Genomic DNA, 25506 nt, shown 5'->3' with positions numbered 1-25506 from the left:
GCAAATCAGCGCCAACAATGGGGATACCCAGAGGATCCACCCCTGGCACTGCCCCCAGAGGAGGTTGGCATTGCCAATCTGGCAGTGCCAACCTGTGCCAGGGTCAGTGACAGGTACTGTCCAGGCATATCCCTCTCCCCCCCTGCTGCGTCTATATTTACCTTTGTGCCCCAGAGGATCCCTTCGACTGATTCTTTCCAGAAACTGTTGTACACGTTTCCGAAATGACTTCATGGCAGCGAGGTATTAATATTCAGTGACGGGGCTTTTATTGGAAGGGGGGGGGGGGGGGCGCGCGGTGGTGGGGGGTGGATGATGAGGTGGCTCGATAATTAAGTAAGATGTATTTAACTGATGTTTTTGCCCTTTCTGGGCATTAACCTCATTACGTCACTGGCGAGGGGCTTGGAAAATCGGAAATCGTGATCTCAATGGCGAAAATTGCATTTTCCAGTTCGTGGGGGATTTTCTGCCTTTGTCAAATTTTCTCTGCTGGCCTATCTTCTACGGTGTTGTGCATGGAGCCAAGCATATTTGTGAAGTGAATGAAGGTGAGCAGGAAGGAGACAGTTGGATCAGGAGGTGGGGATAGAATGCAATTCTTATTTTAAAATCTTGAATTGTTTTCTTAAATGTTTTATATTTCCTTTTATGTCCTTTTTTATGGCTAAAATGGAAATATTTTGGAAAGCTGAGGAATTGATTGAAGCAAATTAATGTTTCTGTTTTGTAGGCCAACAAGTTGGGAAATGCAAAACAGGCACAACAATGCCACCACTGGCAGGAAGTTGTAATTAAAGTGTGACATATTTACATAAGCAATTAATAGGTACTTGAGGATAATGATGTTATAAGGTAATGGAAAAAAGCTATGACTGATTTTTCAAGGAGCCAGATCAGACATGCAAGGTCAAATGGCCTCTTTCTGTGCTGTAAACGTTTATGATTATGAATTTGTTTTTGATATTAGTACATATAATCAAGAACAGATTTCTTGTGTATGCTTATTTTTACACTTGACGCTTCCTGCTTTTAGGATAATCAAAAATCCATACGGGAATCAATTCCATCTTGGATTGACCAAGAGAGGGCTGGAGCAGTTGCACTCTTAAAGGTACATTTTAAACTTATTTCCTAATAAATCAGATTGCACTTATTGTCCTGAACCTTAAAGACATGTTCCAGTAAGAAAAAAATCATTATAATTTTGAATTCTATTTAGTTGCTGCTATGAAAATTATAGACCGTTACAACACGAAAGAAGGCCATTCAGCCCATCTAGTCCACACCAGCCGACAAGGAGCCATTCATCCCAATCGTCGTCAATTGCGGTGCCGGTTGGGGACCGTTGAGCGCAGCCCCCGCGGCGATTCTCCGCGCTCGACGGGCCGAGTGCCCGCCGAGTCCCGCTGGCGTCGTTCGCGTATGGTCCTACCTGGCGGGACCTCGGCGTTCTGGCTGCGGGGGCCGTCCTGGTGGGGGGGCATTGGGAGCCGACTGCAGGGGGAGCCTCCACGGTGGCCAGACCCGTGATCGGGGGCTACCGATCGGCAGCACGCTCATTCCGGGGGGGGCCTTTGTTCTTCCGCGCCGGGCCCCTGTAGGGCGACACCATATTGTCCGGGGGCCAGCGCGGAGACGGCCATGGCACCCATGCGCGGACCGGCGCCGGCCGTGGCGCGTATATGCGCGGACCTGCACTGGTCATGCAGGGCTGGCTTTCAGTGCCGGAGCAGAACACAGCACTCTGGCGTTGTTCTAGCCCCTGAGGATGGGGTGAATGACTGGGCCTGGAGGCCCATTGACGCCGGCGTTGCTCGCTCTGGTTTTGGCGCCGGCGTCAACCATTCCCAGCCCATATCTTTCTTATCGTGCAGTGATCAGTAATGCACAAGTACTTCATGTCAAGCTTCCATGATAACTCTATAATAAGAACTTAGAAGCAAGTCTTGACTTCTATAACTTCAAGTTTATTGTGTTTAGTAATCACTTATACAACAATACCACAGTGCTACCTGTATTACCTTTATATTTGGTGCAGACTATTAAACAATTAAAATCCCAATTTCAACTTAAATACTGGGAACATTAATTCTTTCCAACACTTCAGCTGTGAGCTAACTAGCATTTTATACAGTTCCAGCATAACATCTCACTGGGCCCCCTCCCGCAGCACTTACATTCTATGCCACTGGTTAATAAAGACAAGTATCCCATTAGCCTCTTCATAGAATCCCTACATTTGTCCCATCTATCTGCACTGTCCCTCCAAAAGAGCACCCTACATAGGCCCATCCCCGGAACCCCACATAACCAGCACATCTTTGGACACTAAGGGGAACTTTAGCATGGCCTATCCACCTAACACATCTTTGGACTGTGGGACGAAACAGGAAGAATCCCACACAGACATGGGGAGAATGTGCATGTTCCACACAGTCACCCAAGGCTGGAATTAAACTGGGGATCCTGGCGCTGTCAGGCAGCAGTGCTAACCATTGTGCCATCGTGCCACCCTCTTGACCGCTTTTCCTATCTCCCGCCATGGACTGCCACCTTGATCTGATGAAGAAGCTTATGCACTCCGGCAATCCCTTGAGTAATTCCAGTAGGAATACCTTGCTCCTAGAAGGGCTACCCATGTTGGCAATGTTACGGGATGTCTCAGACTAAGTGCAGTCCTAAATGTCCACAATGTCGGAACAGGCAAAGGAAGTCTCACTGACTGAAGTCAGAAGGCTGCAGCAGCGGCAAACTGGTTGCAGTCCTCATGGTTCAACACATCAATAGAATCTGTCTCTAACCTGCCAAGATTGTGTGGACAGTGCTCCAAGACCCCCAAGTTAAACAAAATCTCATGCAGACCTCTACCAGGGTCCACGTGCTATTTTGTGGCAATGGATAATTGACAACTGGGATGGTGTGTGAACCTGGGAGTCCCAAGTCAAGTATATGCACACAAGCGACAGATGCTTGAAAACCAGTAAATACCTGCATTGTGAGAGTGGTGTCGTTGGGCAGCAACATCTGTGACTGACCTGTCCCCTTCAAGGTACCCTCTTCTCACCCCATTGGGTGTCCTACTTTCTTCTGGCTGGAAACCACACTGCGGGAGCACTTTAAATTTTGAAACTTGGTATGTCAGAATTGTGGTGATCTCTATGTGTGCATATACACAAGGGGTTAACGTGTCATCAGTAGCACCACATGATCACTAGAGGGCCGGACCAACAGGGGTATAAAAGGGAGCCACAATGGGGCTCTCTCTCTCTCTTGGGTACACGGTTGATGAAAGTAACAGCAGAGTAGTCTAGATGGCCAGTGGATTTACGTATAGTTACCATAGTTAGATCTTGTTAACCTTATCACTAGTATCAAAGTTAAAGTAAAGAACTCATGTAAATATTGTTGTAGTTACTCAATAAACCTTTTGTTACTACTGGAAGAGTTTGAATCTTCTTCATCGGGATACAGAATACCTCATCACTCACCAAGGATTGAGTAGCACAAGTTACCTACCACACAGGGAACAAAACAAGAATAGTCATGGATAATCTCAGCAGTGACTGGCTGGAAAGAAGAACAACAGTTGTATCACATGAGCAATCAAGATTCCAAATTGACATTGCCGCCCTAATTGAGGGGCAGCTGAAAGAATAAGCAGGGCAATGCACCTTCTACTAGAACAGGAAGTTTGACAGCAACCCTCTGGTCCATGGAATTGGTTTTGCTATTTGAAATAGTATCTTGGATGCACTGCCGAAACTCTCTAATTCAATAATTAGGGCTAATTCCATAAATGAAAGGCTCAAGACACTTTGGACACGATCTACCCAAATGGGGACAGAGCCCTATAGTGCGCACAATTAGCTGGGTGATTCCCAGCACTTGGAGCGCTGAGAAACACCCCGCTATCTAATGCCGATTCGGGTAGATCCGGGGCCTCAGCGAGGAATGCGCGGACGAGGCCGCACTTAGCCCTGTTCCCTGCACTGAGGAGCTCCGCTCGCTGGCCGCCGACAACTCTCGAGCCCCCGACGCAACCTCTGAACCCAACCAACTCACATATAACGGGAACCCAATCCCTCACATCTCCCCTACACCTGGTGTAGCCACCTAAGATGGACACTGGGCTAACAAAATGGAGAACTGCTAAGGCTGTAGGGAGAAAACAGTCTTAGCCAGGACAAGCAGTTTGCAAAAGGCTAATTAGCATTCTGCATGTATCGAAACCAGTTTATGGCCAGGTGCAAGATCTCAACCAAAGGTGTAAATAGCAAAACGCTTTGCATAGTAATGAGGCGATCCAGATCTGGGCCCACACAATAGCAACATTTGAGTTTGAATGGATACTTTGAGTGGACGCCCAGACGAAACGGCACCAGAAGTATCCATCACAAAAGACCCTAGAGACCGCCCCACCCATCGAGAAGAGACCCTCAGATTGGGGGATTTGTAAGATATCGATTGGGAAATGACCCAATCGATACATGGCAGGTAAAGGCCCGCCCCGAAGAGGCACGGACATTGGGGGACCTATAAAGGTAGACCCCGCACATGGTTCTGTCTGTTGTTGCTCCGGCTTGCTGTTGACTCCGGCCCAGAGCTGTTTTTGTGCTCCGGCTTGGACTGCTGTTTTGACTCCGACTCCAGCCTCCAGATCCTGTCTTTCATCACCGGCCGTTGAGCACCAGCCATTGTTCAGTAAGTGCCAAACGACGCTCGCTACGTGACCCCGGCATTACCTATACTCTAGCCGACTATTAGAGAACAGAAGGTGCAGTCCGGAAAGGAACAAAGGCCTTGTCCCCTGACCTTTGCTGGTTCCTACTTAGATAAGTATTTAGTCGTTTAAATAGTAGAAATAAGTATTAGTCTTTAGCGTATGCATGCGTATTTATTATATTTGTATAATAAATATCAATCGTTTGAACTTACTAATCGGTGTATAGTTTATTACTTTGAACCTGACCTTGAAATACTTGTGAGGTGTCTAAATACGGCACCTGGCGACTCCGAGCTGAAAATACATACACAGAGCTGTAGTAGTGTTAAGCACACGGCCTTTAAACATTGGCGTGTTAATACACTCCAATAAACGCGTAATACACTCAAGTAAAACGTGCAACATTGGCAACCCCCGGCCTGATCCCCGCTGTGTGAAAAATGCCAGCTTGGCACACTGGCAATGCCCTTGCCAGTGTCATCTAGGCACCCAGACAGCACTTCCAGGGTTCTAGGCTGGTAATGCCAGGGTGTTACCCTGCCCAAAGGGCTGGCATCTGGGAGGCCTCCAATCCCCTGGGAGACCCCCACGAGTGCAGTCCCATCTGGTCCCGATTTATGGAGATCAGCACTGAGCAGCCCTCATCCAAGGCCTCTAAGGCAAGGGAGTTAGATCCCACGCCTTGGTTAGATCTTGGGAACGCACATTACAGTGAGACTAGCTGTCTCACTCTAATATGCAGATTTTCCAGAAAGTGATCCCACCCACAATAAGTGGGATTCAATATCGCAATGTGTCGCAAGATCGCGTGGCAAGCCGGGTAGATCCCGGAAGTGGGATCTCCTGGCATCTACCAGCCACATCGTGCTGCTTTTCGGGCACATCACGAGCAGTAGATCTTGCCCTTCAGCCATAAGATGTCACCATCATGAAGAGCCATGGCAGAAATTCACGAACCTGAGTAGATGTCATCCTTGACTCAAGAGACAGCCAATAATGATGATGGCGATCTACTTGTCCACTCACATTCAGACCTGCAGAAATGCACCTCAAGGTCCACTCTTCCTCTTGTTACCCTTGCATTTATTATGTGTTCCCTTTCCTGGTTAATCTTCCCCAAATGCATTGCCTCAAACATCTTCAAACTGAACTCTGTCACTGTTCTACCTATCTGTTTATTCCATTGCTATCTTCCTGCAATCTACTGCTTTCCTCTTTATTATCAGCCATATAGTCAACTTTTGCATTATTATCAGACTGCTTAATTATACTCATTACATACATGTGTCAGCCATGAAGCACATATCTATTATAATCCCATTTTCTCGCACATGCTCTATAGTCTTGTATGCTGTGGAGTTTCAAGAGCTCATCTAAATACTTCTGAAATGTTGTGAAGGTCCCTGCCTCCACCACCATTTCAAGTAGTGACTTCCAGGTCCCAGCATCCTCTGGATGAAAATGATTTTCCTCAAATCCTCTCTAAATCTCCTGCCCCTTTAAATCTATGCCCCTTGGTTACTGACTCATTAATAAAGGGGAAAGATTTCTTCCTATCTACCCTACGTTTGCGCCTAATAATTTAGTACACCTCAATCAGGTCCCCGCTCAGCCTTCCCTGCTCTAAGGAAAACAAACCTAGCCTAACCAGCCTCTCTTCATAGCTGAAGCGCTTCCTATAGTGTGACGACTAGAACTGCACACAGAACTCCTCACAACCTCCCTGCTCTTATATTCTGTGTCTCGGCTAATAAAGTCAAGTATCCCATTCTTCACCATATTATCTACCTGTCCTGCTGTCTTCAGAGATCTTTGGAAATGCACCCCAAGGTTCCTCTGATCCTCTGTACTTTTTAGCAACTTACCGTTCATTGTGTATTCAATTGTCTTGTTCATCCTCCCATTGATGTGTACCACAAAAATTAGGGAACTACTACTGAGCTTTGTGGAACCCCACTGGGAAGATCCTTGGAGAAAGCAACAAGGATTTGCCAATCTACAGGGTAATTCAAAAAAGGCGGGAAAATTGAGGAGCCTATTGTTCCCTGTTGCTTTACCCATGCCAGTGCCCCGACCAATCAGTGTTGACTTGCCAACCAATCAGCACCCTTTGCTCCGGAAACATAAATTTTGTGATTGTTTGAAATTTGGAATTCTTGCATTTGTTCTGATGACTGTAAGATGAAAATTTTTGATAATACGTATCCAAATTCTGCAATATTCAAGTTCTGTACTATCAAGAGACCATTTTGAACGTTGTTATTCAGAAATTAATTTCATGTTTCTCTGTGTATTTTAGACAGTTGATGACTTTTGTATGAAGGTTAAGAGCTGTAACTTGGCCCAGAAATATGTAAAGTGCTTTGATTTGAAGTTAAAGTTTCCTCCCCTTTTATTATTTTTGTTCTTAATTTGATGACTGGCCTAGTCAGCCCAATAAAGCCTACTTAACACCACTTTGTGATTCAGAATAAAAAAGTTAGATTGACCTTGAAATGCTAAAAATGCTCAATTAATTATTGTTCTGAGACATTCAAAAGCAGTTGAATCTTAGTGCAGCAAATTTATTTATATTTCTGACAAGTAAGCACATCCATTCAAAGCTTCCTGATGATTAAGTAAGTTAGGGAAGAGCTGAGCTCTGCAAACTAAAACTCCCCAATTTAATCCCACATCTGTGCTGAGTTAGCTGATCTCAGACAAGCTATCAGTAGTGCTACAATTGGTCTTTGTATTCCTGGTTAGAAAAGGAAAATTTGACCATAATTCCTGCTCCTGACCTATAATCAAACAACCTTTGCTTGAGCTTTAGGAATGGATCGGACAAGGCTACAGTGACTCTTGTGGTTGAATGGTCTGTCGACGTTCACTATTGTGGTTCACATATAAGGAGAAGAAAATTAGCATTTATATTAATAATTAGCAGAAAACATGGTGATCAGATCCACTTAATTGCAGGAGAGGTCACATACCAGTCTCCTGGCAGTGAGTGAATCTCCTGCGATTAAGTTGGAGGCCAGAACAGGTCAAAGGGAGAAACGCACCCGCTCATGCTGGATGGTCATTATTGAGCCAATTTGATACAATTTCCCTGAGCTCAGAGGAATTTAATGAGCTTCCCTGTGGCCTTCTGGGCAGGGCTGACTAATTCAAAGACACTGACTGCCTGATCACAGGGCCTGGCACTGAACAGACAGGATGCCACTTAAAATTATGCCCTGTTCTTACCATTAACCATCCTAAAAAAGGACTTGGGCACAAAGATCGAGAGGTTCTGAAACACAAACAAAATTTTCGACAACACCATCATCTTTACCATCTGGGCCCGGCCAGCCAATGACAATGGCAGCACATCCCACTTCTGAAAGTCCGCCATCATTCCCTCCATCAACCTCGCCAATTTCAGCTTATGCAACTGGGCCTAACTCCATGCCACTTGTGCCCCTACCAGCCGAAGCAGCAGCAGCCCCCCCCCCCCCCCCAAACTCCTCCTACCCTGTCTCCGGGCATTAATTGTGAATTTTCTCCATGTTAAGCTTATACCCTGAAAAGAGACCAAACTCCCCCATGATCCTATCAAAGCTTCCGAGCGGGTCCAAACTATACAGCAGGAGACCATCTAAATATAAAGAGCAGCAGGGAGAGATAACACCCTTGCCTCATCCCCCGGCGCAATGTAAAGTACTCCAAGCTGAGCCTGTTAGTCCGAACACTCACCTTAGGCGCCTTAAATACCAGCCGAATCCAGTCCACCAATCCTTGCCCAAACCCAAACCCCCAACACCTTGAATAAAGTACGCCCACTCCATCCGATCAAATGTTTTCTCCGCCACAATCACTTCCACTTCTCAACACTCCGAGGGCATCATAACGCCCGGACATTTGCCGATAGCTGCTGCCCCTTCATAAATCCCATCTGGTCCCTACCTATCATCCCCAGCACACAATCCTCTATCCACGTCACCTGTACCTTTGCCAACAGCTTTGCACCTACATTCAGCAGCAAAATCGGGCGGTACGACCCACACCGCTCTGGGTCCTTGTCTTTAAAATAAGCTATATTAAGGCCTGAGACAGTGTCGGGGGGGGGGGGGGGGGGGGGGCAGAGCTCTCCCTCTCCATCGACTCAATGTACATCTTGATTAACAGGGGCCCAAAATCAAACCCAAACCTCTTGTATGTCCCGAAAGATGTGCTGTAGGTGAATTGGACATTCTGAATTCTTCCTCATTGTACCCGAACAGGCGGAGTACTGTGGCGACTAGGGGATTTTCACAGTAACTTCATTGCAGTGTTAATGGAAGCATACTTGTGACACTAATAAAGACTATTATTATTATTAGAACTTGGCCAGGAACTAATCCGGACCCGGGCACTTCCCTGTCTGCATCAACCCCACATAAGCCATTATGTCCCTCAGTCAATTGGGACCCCAATCCCTGCACATTTGTCCGCCACCCTCGAAATTCCAGACCACGCAAGAGCCACCTCATGCCCTCATTCCTACTGAAGGCTCCGACCTATACAATTTCCAGTTAAAAAGCATCAAACACCCCATTCACGTCCTTCAGCTCCGGCACCAACACACTTTCGTCATCTCTCATCCACCCAATTTCCCTCACCGCCGTCTGCCTCCTCAGCTAAAGCGCAAGCATCCTGCTGGCTTTCTCACCATATTCATGTACTGCCCCTCTAGCCCTGCGCAGTTCCATTGCCTTTCCAGTGGACACAAATCCAAACTCTACCTGGAGCTTCTGTCTCTCCTCTAACAGCACATCCTCTGGAGCCACTGAGTACCTCCAGTCAACCCCCAGAATGCCTCCACCAACCTCAAACTCTCAGCCCCTTCCACCCTCTCTTTGTGCGCTCAGATCGAGATAAATTCCCCCCTTACCTCCGCTTTGAGCGCCTCATAGTTTTGGATAGCTGCCCCTATCTTTTTGCAAACCTCCTTTTTTATCAATAACCCCAGATCCAACCTCCACTGTGGCTTTTAGGGACACCCCTTTGCCACCCGTAATTCCACCCAACGTAGCGTGTGGTCAGACACGACAAATCACCAAATACTCCGATCCAACCACTTCCGCCAATAGCACCTTGACCAGGACAAAGAAATCAATCCTGGAGCACACCCAGTGGACGTGCAAGAAGTACGAAAACTCCCTCACCCTCGGCCTCTCAAACCGCCACGTGTCTGCCCCCCCCCATGCGCTCCATACACCCCAACAGCTCCTTTGCCATGGCCGACACATTCAGGGACCGGGGCACGACTGGTCCAACCTAGGGTTCTGCACTGTATTAAAGCCCCACCCCATAATCAGCCGGTGCATGTCCAGGCCTGGGGTCTTTGCCAAAACCCGCCTCAAAAACTCTACATTGTCCCAATTTGGGCCACACATATTCTCCAATCTCCCACTCACCATCACAAATTTACCCTAAGACCTGGCACTATACTCCCCACCTCAAACGCCACCCTCTTATTGATCAACATTGCCACCCTCTCGTCTTCATATCCAACCTGAAATGGAATACCTGCCTCACCCAACTCTTCTCAACCTCGTCTGGTCCCCCACCTTCAAATGCATCTCCTGAAGAAACACCACATCCATCTTCAAACACCTTAAATGCGCATAAACGTGAAACCTCTTAATTGGCTCATTTAATCCCCGAATATTCTATGTAATCAACCGGGTTGGGTTGGGGGGTTTCGCCCCCTTCCCCGATAACCCCTACTTAACCAGCTTCTCAGATCCACGCCTCCACATCCTCCAAGCCTGCCCAAGATGTCTGCTGCCATCCACCCTGAACCAACTGCACCATACCAACTCCGCCCACTTTAGCATCCCCCAGCGCGCCCCCCCCCCCCAGAAACAAAGAAACAGAAAACCAACTCACCCCCTCTCCCGCACCCTGCACAGATTGACCCCCCCTCCCACTTCACTCCCGTTACCTAGCCTATCTGCTGACTTGGTGGCCCCCACTCGAGGCAACTGCCTACCTCCCCTCCCCTGCCACCCCCAAAAAACAGTAGAACACATTTGCCCAATCAGCACCCAAACACAATAAATACAATAATTTGCCCAACATACTCAACCACATACCCCATACTGGTATCGCCAAAGTTCAATGTCCTCACAAGTCTCCCAGTTCCATGGTCTCTTATCAGTTAACTCCCCTTCTCCGGCGTATCAAAATAGAATTCCTGATTCTGGTGCATGACAAATTGGAAAAAGCACCCTGTCCTTCACTCCCTTGTAGACGGCCTCTTTGACCCTTTGGAACCCAGCCCGCTCCTTGGCCAACTCCGCACACAAGTCCTGGTAGATATGCACCACCTATCCTTCCCTGGTACATCTTTTGTCTCTTTTGCCCACCACGGAATCTTCTCTTGATCCAGAAAACGATGTAACCACACCACCCTCGCCCTCGGCTCTCTCCTGCCTTCGGTCTCCTCCTCAAAGCCCTGTGCGCTGATCCACTTCGGGAGGACGGTCAAAGACTCCCTCTCCCACCAACCTCTTGAGTATACTCGCCACATACTTTGTGGCCTGCGTTCCCTCAATTCCTTAAGGCAGCCCCATAATATGGAGATTCTGCCTCCTGGAGTGATTCTCTAAGTCTTTCACCTTCTCCCTCAGCCGTTTCTGACCCTCCACCATGAACACCATCTCTGCCTCCAATGAGGCCAGCTGATCCTCATGATCCATCATCGACTCCTCCACATTCTGGAATACCGAACTCTGCGCCTCCAACATTTGTAGAAAGTTTTTTTAAATGGTACTTAATTAGGAATTGTGCCTTCCGTATGATAATTACATTGAAAATTACTATGTAAATTATATAGGTATTAGTAAAATAGTTAGTTTAGCTATTGCAGTAAGCTTCTGCTTTGGCAGATGCAAAAATACAGCAAATGCCAACATATGTGAAATACCTTTGCTGGATAATGTCACATTGTTGCTGTTCACGTTTTTCAGCTTTATTTTAATTTTTGAAAAAGCATTAACACCAACTGAAATGCCATTTTGTTTTTATCAAAAGGAACAACTGACTGTACTTTTAGCTTATCTGAATTGGTATAAAAATGAATTTCTCCACCGCAGTGAGAGGCTGCAGAGGTTGTATTCCAGAGGCCATATTTTCCTGTTAGAGATGGAATCTGGGAGAGGGGACGAATCTTGCCCTCACCATCTTGCCCCTGTCTCGAGTCTGCCGGCAACTTGAGAACTTCTGGGGGTCCAGGCTTAAGTCGGGGGTGCAGGTGTGATGGTCCAGCGGAGGCATGTTAAAAAACCCGAGTCACCTCCCAAATAACCCTGACCCAGTGCTTCCCAGCAGCTCATCTGTTGTGCAGTTGTAACATTTGACCTTTTCAAATGTCCCTCACCTCCTCATTCCCCTCTTCCCTTCACCACTTCATTTTCCCCACTTACCCCCATCTCCCCTCATTCCCTTCACTGTTGGGCCCACACCTCTCACCCATAGCCACTTTATTAAAATAACTCATAAGTCTTATTATTACAAAAGGACCCCAGCATCACACTGGCATTGAAATTCATATACAACATGACTCATTTGTGTGATTGGCTAAATGTCTTTTGCATCTAGAACGCTGACAAAGGCTGAAAAGTGGTATTCACAGTTGGACAAAGAAGGTCCAGCTATCCTCTTTGCAGTCAAAAGATTCATTATATTTCTGTCTTTCAGAAGGATAAAATGTAAGGGGAGAGAAGTACTCTAGTGTTATTATTATGCACCTTCCTATTTAGATCCATTGCTGATGTCATCAGTAAGTGCTGTAGCATCATTAGTTGTTGTTGTTACCTGCATATATTAATATCTAACTGCCATTAGTTCTGATTATTTTCCGTTACTATTATTTTGATGTTTAACTAGCTGCTCTGTTTTGACTCCACACTGTATTTTAAACTTCTTTATTTTTATATATTCAAAAAGATTAACTTTCACAATGCATTTCAACCCTTTTTTGGTCAAAATACCACACTTTTCACAGAAAAGGTGTTGCACCTAAATTCAGGTGATTCAGACACATTGGACAAGAGATTAGCAAACCATAAATGTCCACATTGACACCTCCACTTCTGGCAATGACAGGTTATTACTCCCCAACAGGTTTTGAGTCAGTGGGAACTTATTTAATTGGACATTTAATAATAATAACAATCTTTTATTGTCACAAGTATGAAGTTACTGTGAAAAGTCCCTATTCGCCACATTCTGGCTCCTGTTCGAGTAAGCCAGTACGAGAATTGAACCCACGCTGCTGGCCTTGTTCTGCCTTACAAACCAGCTGTCTAGCCACTGTGCTAAACTGGTCCTCTGATTTGAGCAAGGCAGTTCTTAAGATATGCTTCCTTAGATTAAATGATTTATATTTTAAGCCACTTTGGAATTGTGAAAATTAGAGAACACTTTTCAAATAAATTATAAACATTACAGCTTTAAAAAAAATTATGATATGGGTGTCGCTGGCTTGCATTTATTGATCATCCCTACTTGCCCTTCAGAAGGTAGTGGTGAACCTTCTTGAACTTCTGTAGTCCCTGAGATGCAAGTACACCCAAGGTGCTGTTAGGGAGGAAATTCCAAGTTGTTGCAGGTTATAGGGAGTTACCTTCAGTCCTGGAAAACTGAAAATTCTAATCTTATATTGGATATGTGTGTCAGAAACTCTTTCATATTTAGTGTAAAGTTGAAGATGGTAGAACCTTTTTCTTCCCAATTCAGAATACTGACAGCCATGAATTGAAAACATATGTATTTTAATATAAAAATTCTTAGTGGAAAGCACTGTATTAATTTTGTTTCATTATTTCTTGCAACCATACATTTCTATTTCATGTAAATATTCTATAAGCCATCAAAATCTCCCCACAATATGATGTGAAAAGTGTTAGCTTCGGGGATTTTTAATTCCCCCCAAAAAAAGATTTGATTCAATTCAGACTGCAATCAAAACAAATTTTACCTCAATATAGTTTTGTTAAGCAACTTTTTGTAGTTATTTCAGGAGATAAAAGATCTATTAATTTTCCAGACCACCTTTCCATTGGTATATCAGATACTATGTTTGGAAGATGTAGACCTTTGGCTCACTTTCTCTCAAAGTTCAACCTGTGAACAAGACATCCCAACATCTATTGCAAGAAGAATCACTCTTTTTCAACAGGTATGGTGCCATGGTATTTTATAAATAATGGCAGAACAGAAGCATAGGTTTTGAAACAAGATGTTTTCAGAATTTAGAGCTGTAAATGGTAATTTTCCGATCTACATTGGATAACTATGAGAAAATAATTAAAACATTTAATTAGTTACATTAGTTAACTCCTTGAACTTCAGTTTATTATGCTTTTATTATATTTTTTCAAAAATATGGTGTTATGACACCCTGGTCTAGTCGTCGGTCAATTCCAGCCCCCCTTCACCCAGAGTCGCACCATAATTGAATTGACCAAAAATTCAAAGGAACTGCTTAAAAGGATGTTTAAGATAAAATCTATAAATGTTTCTTCAGACCAACATAAAACCCTAAAAATTGGGGCGGTATAGTGGCATAGTGGTTAGCACTGCTGCCTAACAGCTCTGAGGACCCGGGTTCGATCTCGGCCCTGGGTCACTGTTCGTGTAGAGTTTGCACGTACTCCCACTGTTTGTGGGTCTCATCCCCACAACCCTATGATGTGCAGGGTAGGTGAATTGGCCACGTTAAATTGCCCCTTAATTGAAAAAAAGAATTGAGTATTCTAAATTTATTTAAAAAAATAAAACCCTAAAAATTAGGAGTATTATCAAAATATCCATTTTCCAAGAACTTGCTAAAACACTTCATGACCACTGATTTTTTAAAACTTTAGTTATGGTTGATGTTAAATCACAGGGTCCTTTTCACACGTTAATATATGATTCTTTATACCAGAGGATGCATAAGAGGACTTTGTCCATTGGAGAATGCATCTGAATCAGTACACAGTGCTTGTCAATTTAATGATCTCTTATCATTAAGGAAAGAACCTTATGATTTCTGTATTGGAACTATACTTAAGGCCATAGAAAAGCCTTTAACACATACTTATAAAAAAGAATTATCATATACCATCTAAATATCTTTTAAAATTACCTGCCAAAAGGTTCACAACATCAGACTAGGGTTCCTCCATGGTTCACGGCATGTCTGAGGAGCTATGAATCACGGGACCTACAAAAGATTGGGTTATACTGAAGAATAAATTATACTCTAGGCACATTTTATTTTTTCCAGCAGATAGGAAATTTAGCTAGTGCTAAGCAGTTAAAGCAATGTCATAGCTTTGAACATAGCTCACAATGTGGTTCAATGTTCTTCCAAGTTGCTATGAGATTTATTAATACAGTTGGCTTTCTTTTAAAACCTTGGTACATAGCATCAAGTATTTACTTTCTTTCCTTCGAAGGTTCTGGTTGTTCAGGCAATAAGACCCGACAGACTTCAAAGTGCAATGGCTCTTTTTGCATCCAAAGCTATGGGTAAGTGTAATGTTTACTTGAGAGCTTTGACACCAGTATCATTTATTCTCAATTTAGGTTGGTTCTGTTTTGAACTCAGGTTTTTACACACTCTTGATCTGAGTAGCTCAAGTGTATGGCATTTTCTTGTTACCCCCTATGTGCAGAGACTTACATTTAAGTACCTAGTGTGTTTTCCCATTGCTTCTCAGCATGAGGTCAACATGGTTCTCTGGGTTTTGCTGTTGCCAAATGTATGTTGTTGATATTTCAAGTATTATTTTCCTGCTTTCTGTGCTCAGAATATTTTCAAGGACAAGTCAGATCAATGTCTAGTATTCTATTGACTCTACTGAGACTTTGATAGACAATAAAAATAAATACTACAATGTTTCCAGGTAATATATATGAAATGGAAATCAAAAGACCTTTTTAAAAATTAACCAGGGTATTAATAAGATCACGGGCGTGATTCTCTAGTTTGTTTATTTATTTTTCACTTCAAGCTTGAATACACCTGAAATACCCCCATTGATTCTAACAGTAATGTTAATAAACATCCTTATTCTGATTGGCAACTGCAAAGACAATTGAATGTATGTGCAAAACTTGAAATACTGGTGAAGCAAGCTGTTTCACGCTGTGACTATGAAGTAGCTAGTGGTATTTTTCACAAACAGGATGCTGCCATCAATCCATAAAGATGTTCTACTTACCATATAATTGAACAATGTCATGCATGGTGCAATGTTAGGTACCGGGCGTCCTCTGAGGCAGGGTGTCTTCTTTTAAGGTAATTGATGTGCTTACACAAGGTCTTCTCTGGGCCTTGACCTTGTAAGATATCAGTCCATCAGCAGCTTTGCCGGTGCTACGCCTACAATGACATGCGGCATGGTCCGATAATGAAAAGGTACCTCGTGTGTCCAGAAGCCTGTGGTCTGCCTCCGCATGCCTCACTTAAACGTTTGTACCGCTCTCTCTGCCAAACCATTTGAGGGCGGTGGTATGGGGCGGTCCGGATGTATCCTACCCTGTTGGTGCACACAAATGGGGAGAACTCCTCACTCATGTACTGGGTCCCATTACCAGCACCTCTGGATCCCGTGGATACTAAAGAAGCACGTTAACATTTCAATAGTGGCTCTCGGGTTTGTGGAGGTCATTCTATGTACATCTAGCCACTTAGACTGGGAGTCTACAAGGATCAAAAACATGGACCCCGTGAAAGGTCAAATAAAGTCGGTATGCAACCTCACCGAGGGGTGTCCTGGTCATTTCCAGGGGTGAATAGAGGCCAAAAGGGGATTTTCTCGTGCTCTTGACATGCCGGGCACTTTTTCATGACTTGGTCGATGTCTCCATTGATCCTTGGCCACCAGACATAGTGTCATGTGAGAGTTCCTTTAAGAAAAGTGTGTTATATCAAATGGCTGCAGTGATGCCATTGTGTGGGTGGAGCTGGAATGTGATTCTGCATTTTACTTTTTTTTGAGCTGGATGCTCTTTTTGGGTCTGTGTTTTAGTTTCGCTTTCAGTTGGAGAGCTGCATTCAAACCAAGCAGATGTATACTGGTGTCTCTCTGCATGATAAACAAGGTGTTTAAATCACTTGATAATTTAAAAGTGATAACTGTTTTCTGTAGAGAATTCAAACTTACTGTCTTTGTTAAAAGTGTTTTGGCTTATGGATGTTGTTAGGAAAGTTACAAAGGGTTATCTATACAGTACTGTATCTTTTGGGGGGGGGGGCGGGGTTATCAGTGTTGGTAGTTGGTAAGATGTTTACTGTGGGTTTATAAAATGTTAACTGAATTAATAGAATAAACATTGTTTTGTTTTAAAAATACTTTAGATCTGTGTTGCTTCACACCTGTAACGTGGGCCCTTGTGCTCCCCATAACCAAAATCTATTAAAAGTTGTGGGTCAGGTGAACTCCATGATATACTTTGGTGTTCTCTAAACCCTGGCCTAGAACAATAGCTCCTTGCCAATATTTTCACCTTTGAAGCCCCGGGTGCCCAAAATGAAGTTCCTGCAAGATCAGTTCCTGGCCTTGTCGCGATGACCATACGAGCTACGCATAGAAGGATGCCACCCTCTATACTCAGCTCCTGCCTTTTCATTGCGTGGGCTGCCCGGGATGGTTCTACTGTAATCTGCCATGCAGTATATGTTATCCAGCTCCTGCCTTTTCAACCTTGCCCCTCGCCCGAGGCGCGGTGACCCTCAGGTTATATCACTCCCAGTCAGCTCTCCGTCTCAAAGGAAAAAGCAGCCTACAGTCATCTGTGACTATGATGACTTTATAATGTGGCGAAGTTCACAGAATCACAGAAAATACAGTGCAGAAGAGGTCCTTTGGCTCATCGAGTCTGCACGGACACATGAAAAACACCTGAACTGTCTACCTAATCCCATTTGCCAGCACTTGGCCCATCGCCTTGAATGTTATGACATGCCAAGTGCTCATCCATGTACTTTTTAAAGGATGTGAGGCAACCAGCCTCCCAGGCAGTTAATTCCAGACCGTCACGACACTCTGGGTAAAATGTATTTTCTGCACATCGCCCCTAAACCTCCTGTGCCTCCCCTTGAGCTTGTGTCGCTCAACTGTTCCCTATCCACCCTGTCCATGCCCCTTGATCAGGTCACCCCTCAGTCTTCTCTGCTCCAACTAAAACAGCCCAAGCCTATCCAACATCTCTTTATAACTTAAATGTTCCATCCCAGGCAACATCCTGATGAATCTCCTCTGCACTCCCTCCAGTGCAATCACATCCTTCCTATAATGTGGCAACCAGAATTGCACAGAGTACTCCAGCTGTGGCCTCACCAATGTTATATGCAACTCCAACGTGACCTCCCTGCTTTTGTAATCTATTCCTCGATTGATAAAGGGAAGTGTCCTTTTTGCCTTTTCGATCACTCTCTTAACCTTTCCTCCACGCCTTCAGAAATCTGTGGACAGACCTTTCCTTACCTTTTCTCCCCTTTGCTTCCCCCTTCCCCCCTTTTTCTCATTTTACCTCTCTCCCACCCATGTCCCCCCTCCCCCCACATCTACATCTGTCATAGCTTACCCTCTGATTTTAGTTTCTCTGCTGTTTGGCCTTTTGCACCTTTAATTCTCTCTGGGGACTGCCACTAACACTCTTTTCCCTTGGTGTCTGTGACTATGACTCATCATTCATCCACCTCACCCTAAGTATAAGTATCTCCCACTTTCTATGCCTTTTAGCTTTGACAAAGGGTCACCTGGACTCGAAACGTTAGCAACATTTTCCCTTTTGGCACCAAGGTCCCTTTGTCCCTTGGAACTTCCCAGTGCCATGCTGTTCATTGAATACTTCCTTGTCAAATTTCTACATCCAAAGTGCATCACCTCACAATTTTCAGGATGAAGTTCCATCTACCCTTTATCTGCCTATTTGACCATCCAGTCTATATCTTCCTGTAAGCCAAGGCAATCAACCTCACTGTTAACCACGCGTCCACTCTTTGTGTCTTCTGCAAACTTACTGATCCTACTCCACATGCAGTCACCTATTTTGTTTATATAGATGATGAATATTAGAGGACCCAGCACAGATCCCTGTAGTAGCCACTGGACACTGGCTTCCAGTCACTAAAGCAGCCATCTGTCACCACCCTCTGTCTCCCAAACTAAACCAATTTTAAATCCATTTTATCAAATTACCCTGTATCCCATGTGTATTTACCCTCTTTATAAGTCTCCCATGTGGGGCTTTGATGGAATACATATAGAACATAGAACATAGAGAAATACAGCACAGAACAGGCCCTTCGGCCTACGATGTTGTGCCAAACTTTTGTCCTAGTTTAATCATAGTGTCCAAAATTCTATGATAATCTAAGGGCAATTTATCATGGCCAATCCACCCAACCTGCACATCTTTGGACTGTGGGAGGAAACCGGAGCACCCGGGAGGAAACCCACGCAAACACGGGGAGGACGTGCAGAATCCACACAGACAGTGACCCAAGCCGGAACCTGGAGCTGTGAAGCAATTGTGCTATCCACAATGCTACCATACTGCCCTTAAGAACAAATTAATCTACACTCCATTATTCTACCATATTATATGTACCTGTCCAATAGCCGCTTGAAGGTCCCTAATGTTTCCGACTCAACTACTTCCGCAGGCAGTGCATTCCATGCCCCCACTACTCTCTGGGTAAAGAACCTACCTCTGACATCCCCCTATATCTTCCACCATTCACCTTGAATTTATGTCCCCTTGTAATGGTTTGTTCCACCCGGGGAAAAAGTCTCTGACTGTCTACTCTATCTATTCCCCTGATCGTCTTATAAACCTCTATCAAGTCGCCCCTCATCCTTCTCCGTTCTAATGAGAAAAGGCCTAGCACCCTCAACCTTTCCTTGTAAGACCTCCTCCCCTTCTAGGCAACATCCTGGTAAATCTCCTTTGCACCTTTTCCAAAGCTTCCACATCCTTCCTAAAATGAGGTGACCAGAACTGCACACAATACTCCAAATGTGGCCTTACCAAGGTTTTGTACAGCTGCATCATCACCTCAGGGCTCTTAAACTCAACCCCTCTGTTAATGAACACTAGCACACCATAGGCCTTCTTCACAGCTCTATCCGCTTGAGTGGCAACTTTCAAAGATCTATGAACATAGATCCCAAGATCTCTCTGCTCCTTTACATTGCCAAGATCGCTACCATTAATCCACATTCATATTTGTCCTTCCAAAATGGACAACCTCACACTTGTCAGGGTTAAACTCCATCTGCCACTTCTCAGCCCAGCTCTGTATCCTATCTATGTCTCTTTGCAGCCGACAACAGTCCTCCTCACTATCCACAACTCCACCAATCTTCGTATCATCTGAAAATTTACTGATCCACCCTTCAACTCCCTCATCCAAGTCATTAATGAAAATCACAAACAGCAGAGGACCCAGAACTGATCCCTGCGCTACACCACTGATAACTGGGCTCCAGGCTGAATATTTGCAATCCACCACTACTCTCTGACTTCTATCGGTTAGCCAGTTTGCTATCCAACTGGCCAAATTTCCTACTATCCCATGCCTCTTTACTTTCTGCATAAGCCTACCATGGGGAACGTTATCAAATGCCTTACTAAAATCCATGTACACTACATCCACTGCTTTACCTTCATCCACATGCTTGGTCACCTCCTCAAAGAAGTCAATAAGACTTGTAAGGCAAGACCTACCCCTCACAAATCCGTGCTGACTATCCCTAATCAAGCAGTGTCTTTCCAGATGCTCAGAAATCCAATCCCTCAGTACCCTTTCCATTACTTTGCCTACCACCGAAGTAAGACTAACTAGCCTGTAATTCCCAGCCCAGGCCAATATAAATTACATCAACTTCACTCCCCTCATCTACAAACCTGGTCATCTCCTCAATAAATTCAATCAAATTTGAGAAGCATGACCTCCCTCTGACAAAGCTAAGCTGACTATCCCTGATCAATGCTTGCCTCTCCAAGTGGAGATAGATTCTTTCCTTCAGAATTTTCTTCAATAGTTCCCCTACCACTGACGTGAGACTCACTGACCTGTAGTTCCCTGGCTTATCTATACAACCCTTCTTAAATAGTGTGACCACATTATCTGTTCTCCAGTCCTCTGGCGTCTCTCCCATGCCAGAGAGAAATTGAACATTTGGGTCAGAACCCCTGAAATCTTTTTCCTCGCCTCGCACATCAGCCTGGGAGACAACACATCCGGACCTGCCGGTTTGCCCACTTTTAAGCCTGCCAACACCTCCGTTACCTTTGTACTCCAATGTCAAGTTGCTAAAGGACCTCACAGTTTCTCTCTCCAAGTTCCAAAACTACATCTTCATTCACTTGGGTGAACACAGATGTGTTGGGCGCAAATCTCCGGAAAAGCTTCTGAGTGTGCTAACGAGCGGGATTTGTCACGAGTTTCCCTAAGCTCGACTCAGCGAGGCCGGCAATGTTGTTCAACGTTAATCGGTCCACTTAACGAGGCTTCACGGGCTTCTCGCCCCGAATACCAGCTCATCAGCTGATTCGCCGGGACGGCACTCGCCAGCCCCCCACTAACAAGGTAGAGCTGTGCTTAAGCTGCACTTGCTCAGCCAACTCCAGCCAGCTCGCAACATTGGTGCCGAGGAGACGAGCCCCAAGATTCAGGAATGTTGACCTGGAAAGGCTCCTGGATGCGGTGGAGGTCGGGAGGGATGTTCTGTTTTCCTTAGGGTCCCGGAGGGTCAATCGGTGGCGGCCATGGCTGAGGGTCTTAGCAGTATAGCCTCACTGGGGATGTCACCCAGTCCCAGGCCGGCCTTGATGGGGCTCAGCAGGACATGTCCCGCTCTCAGATGGGAATGACCGAGGTGCTGCGGAGCTTGTCCCAGTCGCAGGCTGGCATTGCCGAGGCACTGCAGAGCATGGCCGAATCGCTGAGGAGCATCACCAAGGCCGTAGATACAAGATGAGGACCATGGGGAACCACCAGGACTGGCAGAACCAGATGATGCTGTGGCAGCCGGGGCTCGAACCAGCTGCCCCTCCATCCCAAGGTGAACAACACGGCCCTATGGGCACCGACCGGGAGGAGGGGGCACCGAATGCCAACCTGGACCCGTCCCATGGGGCGGTGATAGTGGTCACCAGATCTCCTGAGTTCCACCCCTCTGATGAGGCCACATCTTGGGGTCAGCACACAGGACAGGGTGGCACAGCTGTGCATGTGCCGTCGACAAGTGAGCCGGGGCCCTCCGGCCCCAGAGCCCCAAACGCCCGCCATGAGGTAAGCAGCTGGCTGCCTCCACCACTGATGTGCATCCTGGGGACACACCTAGACGTAGCGGTAGAGCTAGGAGGGCAAAGCACATCGAGGACCAGAGGGAACCAGGGTGGGGGACGAGGTAGGTAGGGGCTGAGGATGGCTGGGGGTGGTGGGGGGGGGGGGGGGGGCTGCACCATCGGGAGAGTGGAGACCTATATTGAACAATAAATACCCTTGGCCATTTCGCTGAGGAGCTTGGGGTTGTGGAAGGGGATAGTGGGGAGGGGGGGGGGGGGGGGGGGGGGGGCGGGCTGGAGCATAGGGTGTGCCTATATGCCAATGATCTTCTGCTGTTGTATAATTTCGGAACCGAGTGCGTTGGTGAGGAGCATAATGGAACTGTTGCAGAGATTCGGGATGCTTTCGGGATATAAATTATCCTCGGGAGGAGGGAGTATTTTATTGTCTCCATGTCGGGAGTGGGGGTTGGGGCTGCCGTTTCGACGAGACAAGAGGGGCATTAAGGAAAGGAAGGATTTGTTCAGTGGGAGAGGAAGGGGGATTCGTGAGCTTAGAGGAGCTGGGAGAGAAGTATGGGTTGGTGCAGGGGAAAATTTTAGGTATATGCACGTTTGAGTCTTAGCGAGGAAGGTTTCCCCAGCCTTCCGGACAGCGCCAGCCTGCTTGCTGCTGGAGGTGGTGTAACCATCTAAAATGGCCACCTGCAAAGGACCATGGGAATTGTGATCAACTTGGACACAGACAAGTACACAGCCTCTGTGTATTGTGGAAAGAAGCCAGACCTGACCGAAACTTGCACCCGTAAAAGTCAATCACCATTTTCCCCAGGACAATAGAATTTCGATTAAGGAATCACAACAGTAGCAGACTAACCGGTGCCACTTCCCCTTATTTGGAAAGGCCTACATACCTGGGACAATAACAGCTAGGACTCGCCCAGCCACTGAGGTATCAGCCCCTTAATTGGCCAGGATCAATGAGGGTGATCGAAACCCTATCGATCCATTGGATCTGGAGTTAGGACCGCCCAAAAGGGCACGAAAGAGAAGAAGGATAAGAAGCCCTGCGCACGAGGGATCGGCCTCTTTTGGACCGGCCTGTGTGCGACCCATTGCAGCACATCAACCAGCCAAGTTCAAGGACCCGCAATCACTACCTGAAGGACGAGCCCAGCCGAGACGAACCTGAAGACTTCCAACTGACCCACGTGGACACAGATAAAGGCCTTATCTCCGTACAGAGCCGGTCATCCCGAAGTTAAGTAAAGGTGATCTTATTTATTAGGTTTAGTTTAGTGCGTAGCCGCATGAATTATTGCAAGTTTATTGCAAATTAAAACAAGTGTGTTTGTTAATAAACTGTCTTTTGAACTACTGTACTGGTTGTGTGGTCATTCGGTCAATATAAGATACAGCTTGTGGTTCACATAGAAACATAGACGTCAACAGTGGTGCTGTCAGCGGCAGGGGGTTGGAGAGGGGGGTCGTTTCAGCGATTTACAGGAGGATTCTGGTGGAGAATAAGGTGTCCAAGGAGGGGATTAAGACGAAATGGGAGGAAGAGCGGGGGGTGTAGGGAAACTGGAAGAGGGACTGAGGCATCAGGTGCTGCGGAGAGTGAATGCCTTGATTTCATGTGCGAGGTTGGGGCTGATACAGCTCAAGGTAGTGTACAGGGCACACCTCACAAAATTAAGGATGAGCCGGCTTTTCGAGGGGGTAGAGGATGCCTGTGAGCGATGTGAGAGGGACCCCGCGAACTATGTTCGTATATTTTGGTCCTTGTGAAGCTGGAAAGGTTTTGGAGGATAGTGTTCAGTAAACTCCCGGGGGTCTTAAATGTGGATGTGGAGCCCGGTATCCTAGAAGCCATATTCAGGGTGTTGGACCATCCTGAGCTGCAGGTAGGTTTGGGGGCAGATGTCTTAGCCTTTGCCTCATTGATCGCTCGTAGGCTGGTCTTGTTGGGGTGAAGGTGGGCTTCTCCACCCTGTTCTTTGGCCTGACATGAGGACCTGCTAGAGTTTTTGAGCCTGGAGAAGGTGAAATTTGAGTTGAGGGGAATTAAGTAGGGGTTCTACAATGTTAGGGTTTCTTCATCATGCACTTTCAGAAGTTGGTTACCGCTGACTGTTGTGGGGGATTCGGGGGGGGGGGGGGGGGGGGTGGCATCTGCTGGGGTGGGGTTGTTTGTTTGGGTTTGTTTTTGTATTGTGAAAATGATGAAAGTCTGTTTTTAAAAAAAAGTTTGACTAAGTTGTAGACTTTATGAACCAGCTCAGACAGTGCAGATCTTAAGTGTTATAAAAGTGCATTTGCAAAATTCAGCCATGTATATAAATTAGCCCAGCACTTTCATACAATACGGATAGAAAATTCTGTGTAGGATACACTGAACACTTCAGCACCTGAATCTTGATATGCACAGCGTCACCAAGCTCTGCACCTGGAAAGACATTCTTTAATCTCCAAGGTGTTAACTCCAGTTCAGCAGCATGAAAATGTTACTGATTTACATTTTAATGATGGATATATTTAATTTTAGATCAGCTCATTATCTGAAGAATTAAAGTTTATAGTTCCTTCTTTAGTTCGTTTAACGTTCCTTTGAATTATTATGAAGAATTTAATTATGGGCAGCCAAAATCCCAATGTGTGTCTGCATCCTGCCCTAGAGGGAAAATCCATTCAATGAAAGTTACATTTCAGGTTGATGACCTTTTCTGTCAGTACCAGCGAAAATTAAAGATGCAAGAGACCTTGCTTAAAATCTGTTACATCTCTAACTTTGTAACTTTTGCTGAGCTAAAAGATGGCTGCTACAGGACAGATGTTTCATAAGATTGGCCATGTGTTCTGGAAGCTTCCAACAGAGATTGTCAGAACAAAACAGTTCCACTCTCATCCTTGTGGAATCTCGTACCCCGTTGTAAGGACACATTGTAATCATGAAGCCAGAAAACTAACAGACAAACTGACACCCCACAGATAGGATAATAACAAAGACAAAGGTATTGAAACTCATTGGGCGGGATTCTCCGGTCGCCTCACCGGAGAATCCCCGTCCACAACCAAATCGGGGGCGGCGCCACTTTTGCAACGCTCCGCCCCTCAAAGAGGTGTACCCGGAGAGTATGCCGCGTGCATTATTGGCGGCCTCAGGACATTGCCTGAGGCTCACCCCGATGCTCCGCCCCCGACCAGCCAAGTTCCCGACGGCGTCAGTCGCATGTGGTCTCATCCATCGGGAACTTGACGTGGCAGCTGCAGACTCAGTCCAGCGCCGCCACAGTCGGGGGAGGGCCGATTCGCGAGTAGGGTGGACTTTGCTAGGGGCTGAGGGTACTGTTGGGGGGTTGTCCGGGGCTCGCGAGCCGGCCAAAGGAGGGGCAGTATTTTGCAGGCCAGGTCCGCGAGCAACCGGCGCCATGTTGCACGGAGGATCGGTGGCGGTTTTACGCCATTTGTTTCTG

The 25506-nt window shown here is 46.0% G+C and overlaps 1 protein-coding gene across 2 annotated transcripts in view; it reads left to right on the top strand.

Annotated features, from left to right (window-relative positions):
* The window catches only part of LOC119977114 (cytoplasmic dynein 2 heavy chain 1), a 734352-nt gene that overhangs the window by 477395 nt on the left and 231451 nt on the right, over nucleotides 1-25506 (top strand). For both annotated transcript variants that reach the window (XM_038817726.1, XM_038817724.1), the window contains 3 exons: nucleotides 1037-1114; nucleotides 13785-13916; nucleotides 15181-15253. In XM_038817726.1, coding sequence (XP_038673654.1) covers nucleotides 1037-1114; nucleotides 13785-13916; nucleotides 15181-15253 — 283 coding nt within the window. The remainder of the gene's footprint in view (nucleotides 1-1036; nucleotides 1115-13784; nucleotides 13917-15180; nucleotides 15254-25506) is intronic.

This window comes from Scyliorhinus canicula, chromosome 14 (assembly GCF_902713615.1).
Source record: "Scyliorhinus canicula chromosome 14, sScyCan1.1, whole genome shotgun sequence".
NCBI classification, from domain to species: domain Eukaryota; kingdom Metazoa; phylum Chordata; class Chondrichthyes; order Carcharhiniformes; family Scyliorhinidae; genus Scyliorhinus; species Scyliorhinus canicula.
Note: the sequence above shows the minus strand (reverse complement) of the source record. Positions and strands in the feature narration are given on the sequence as shown.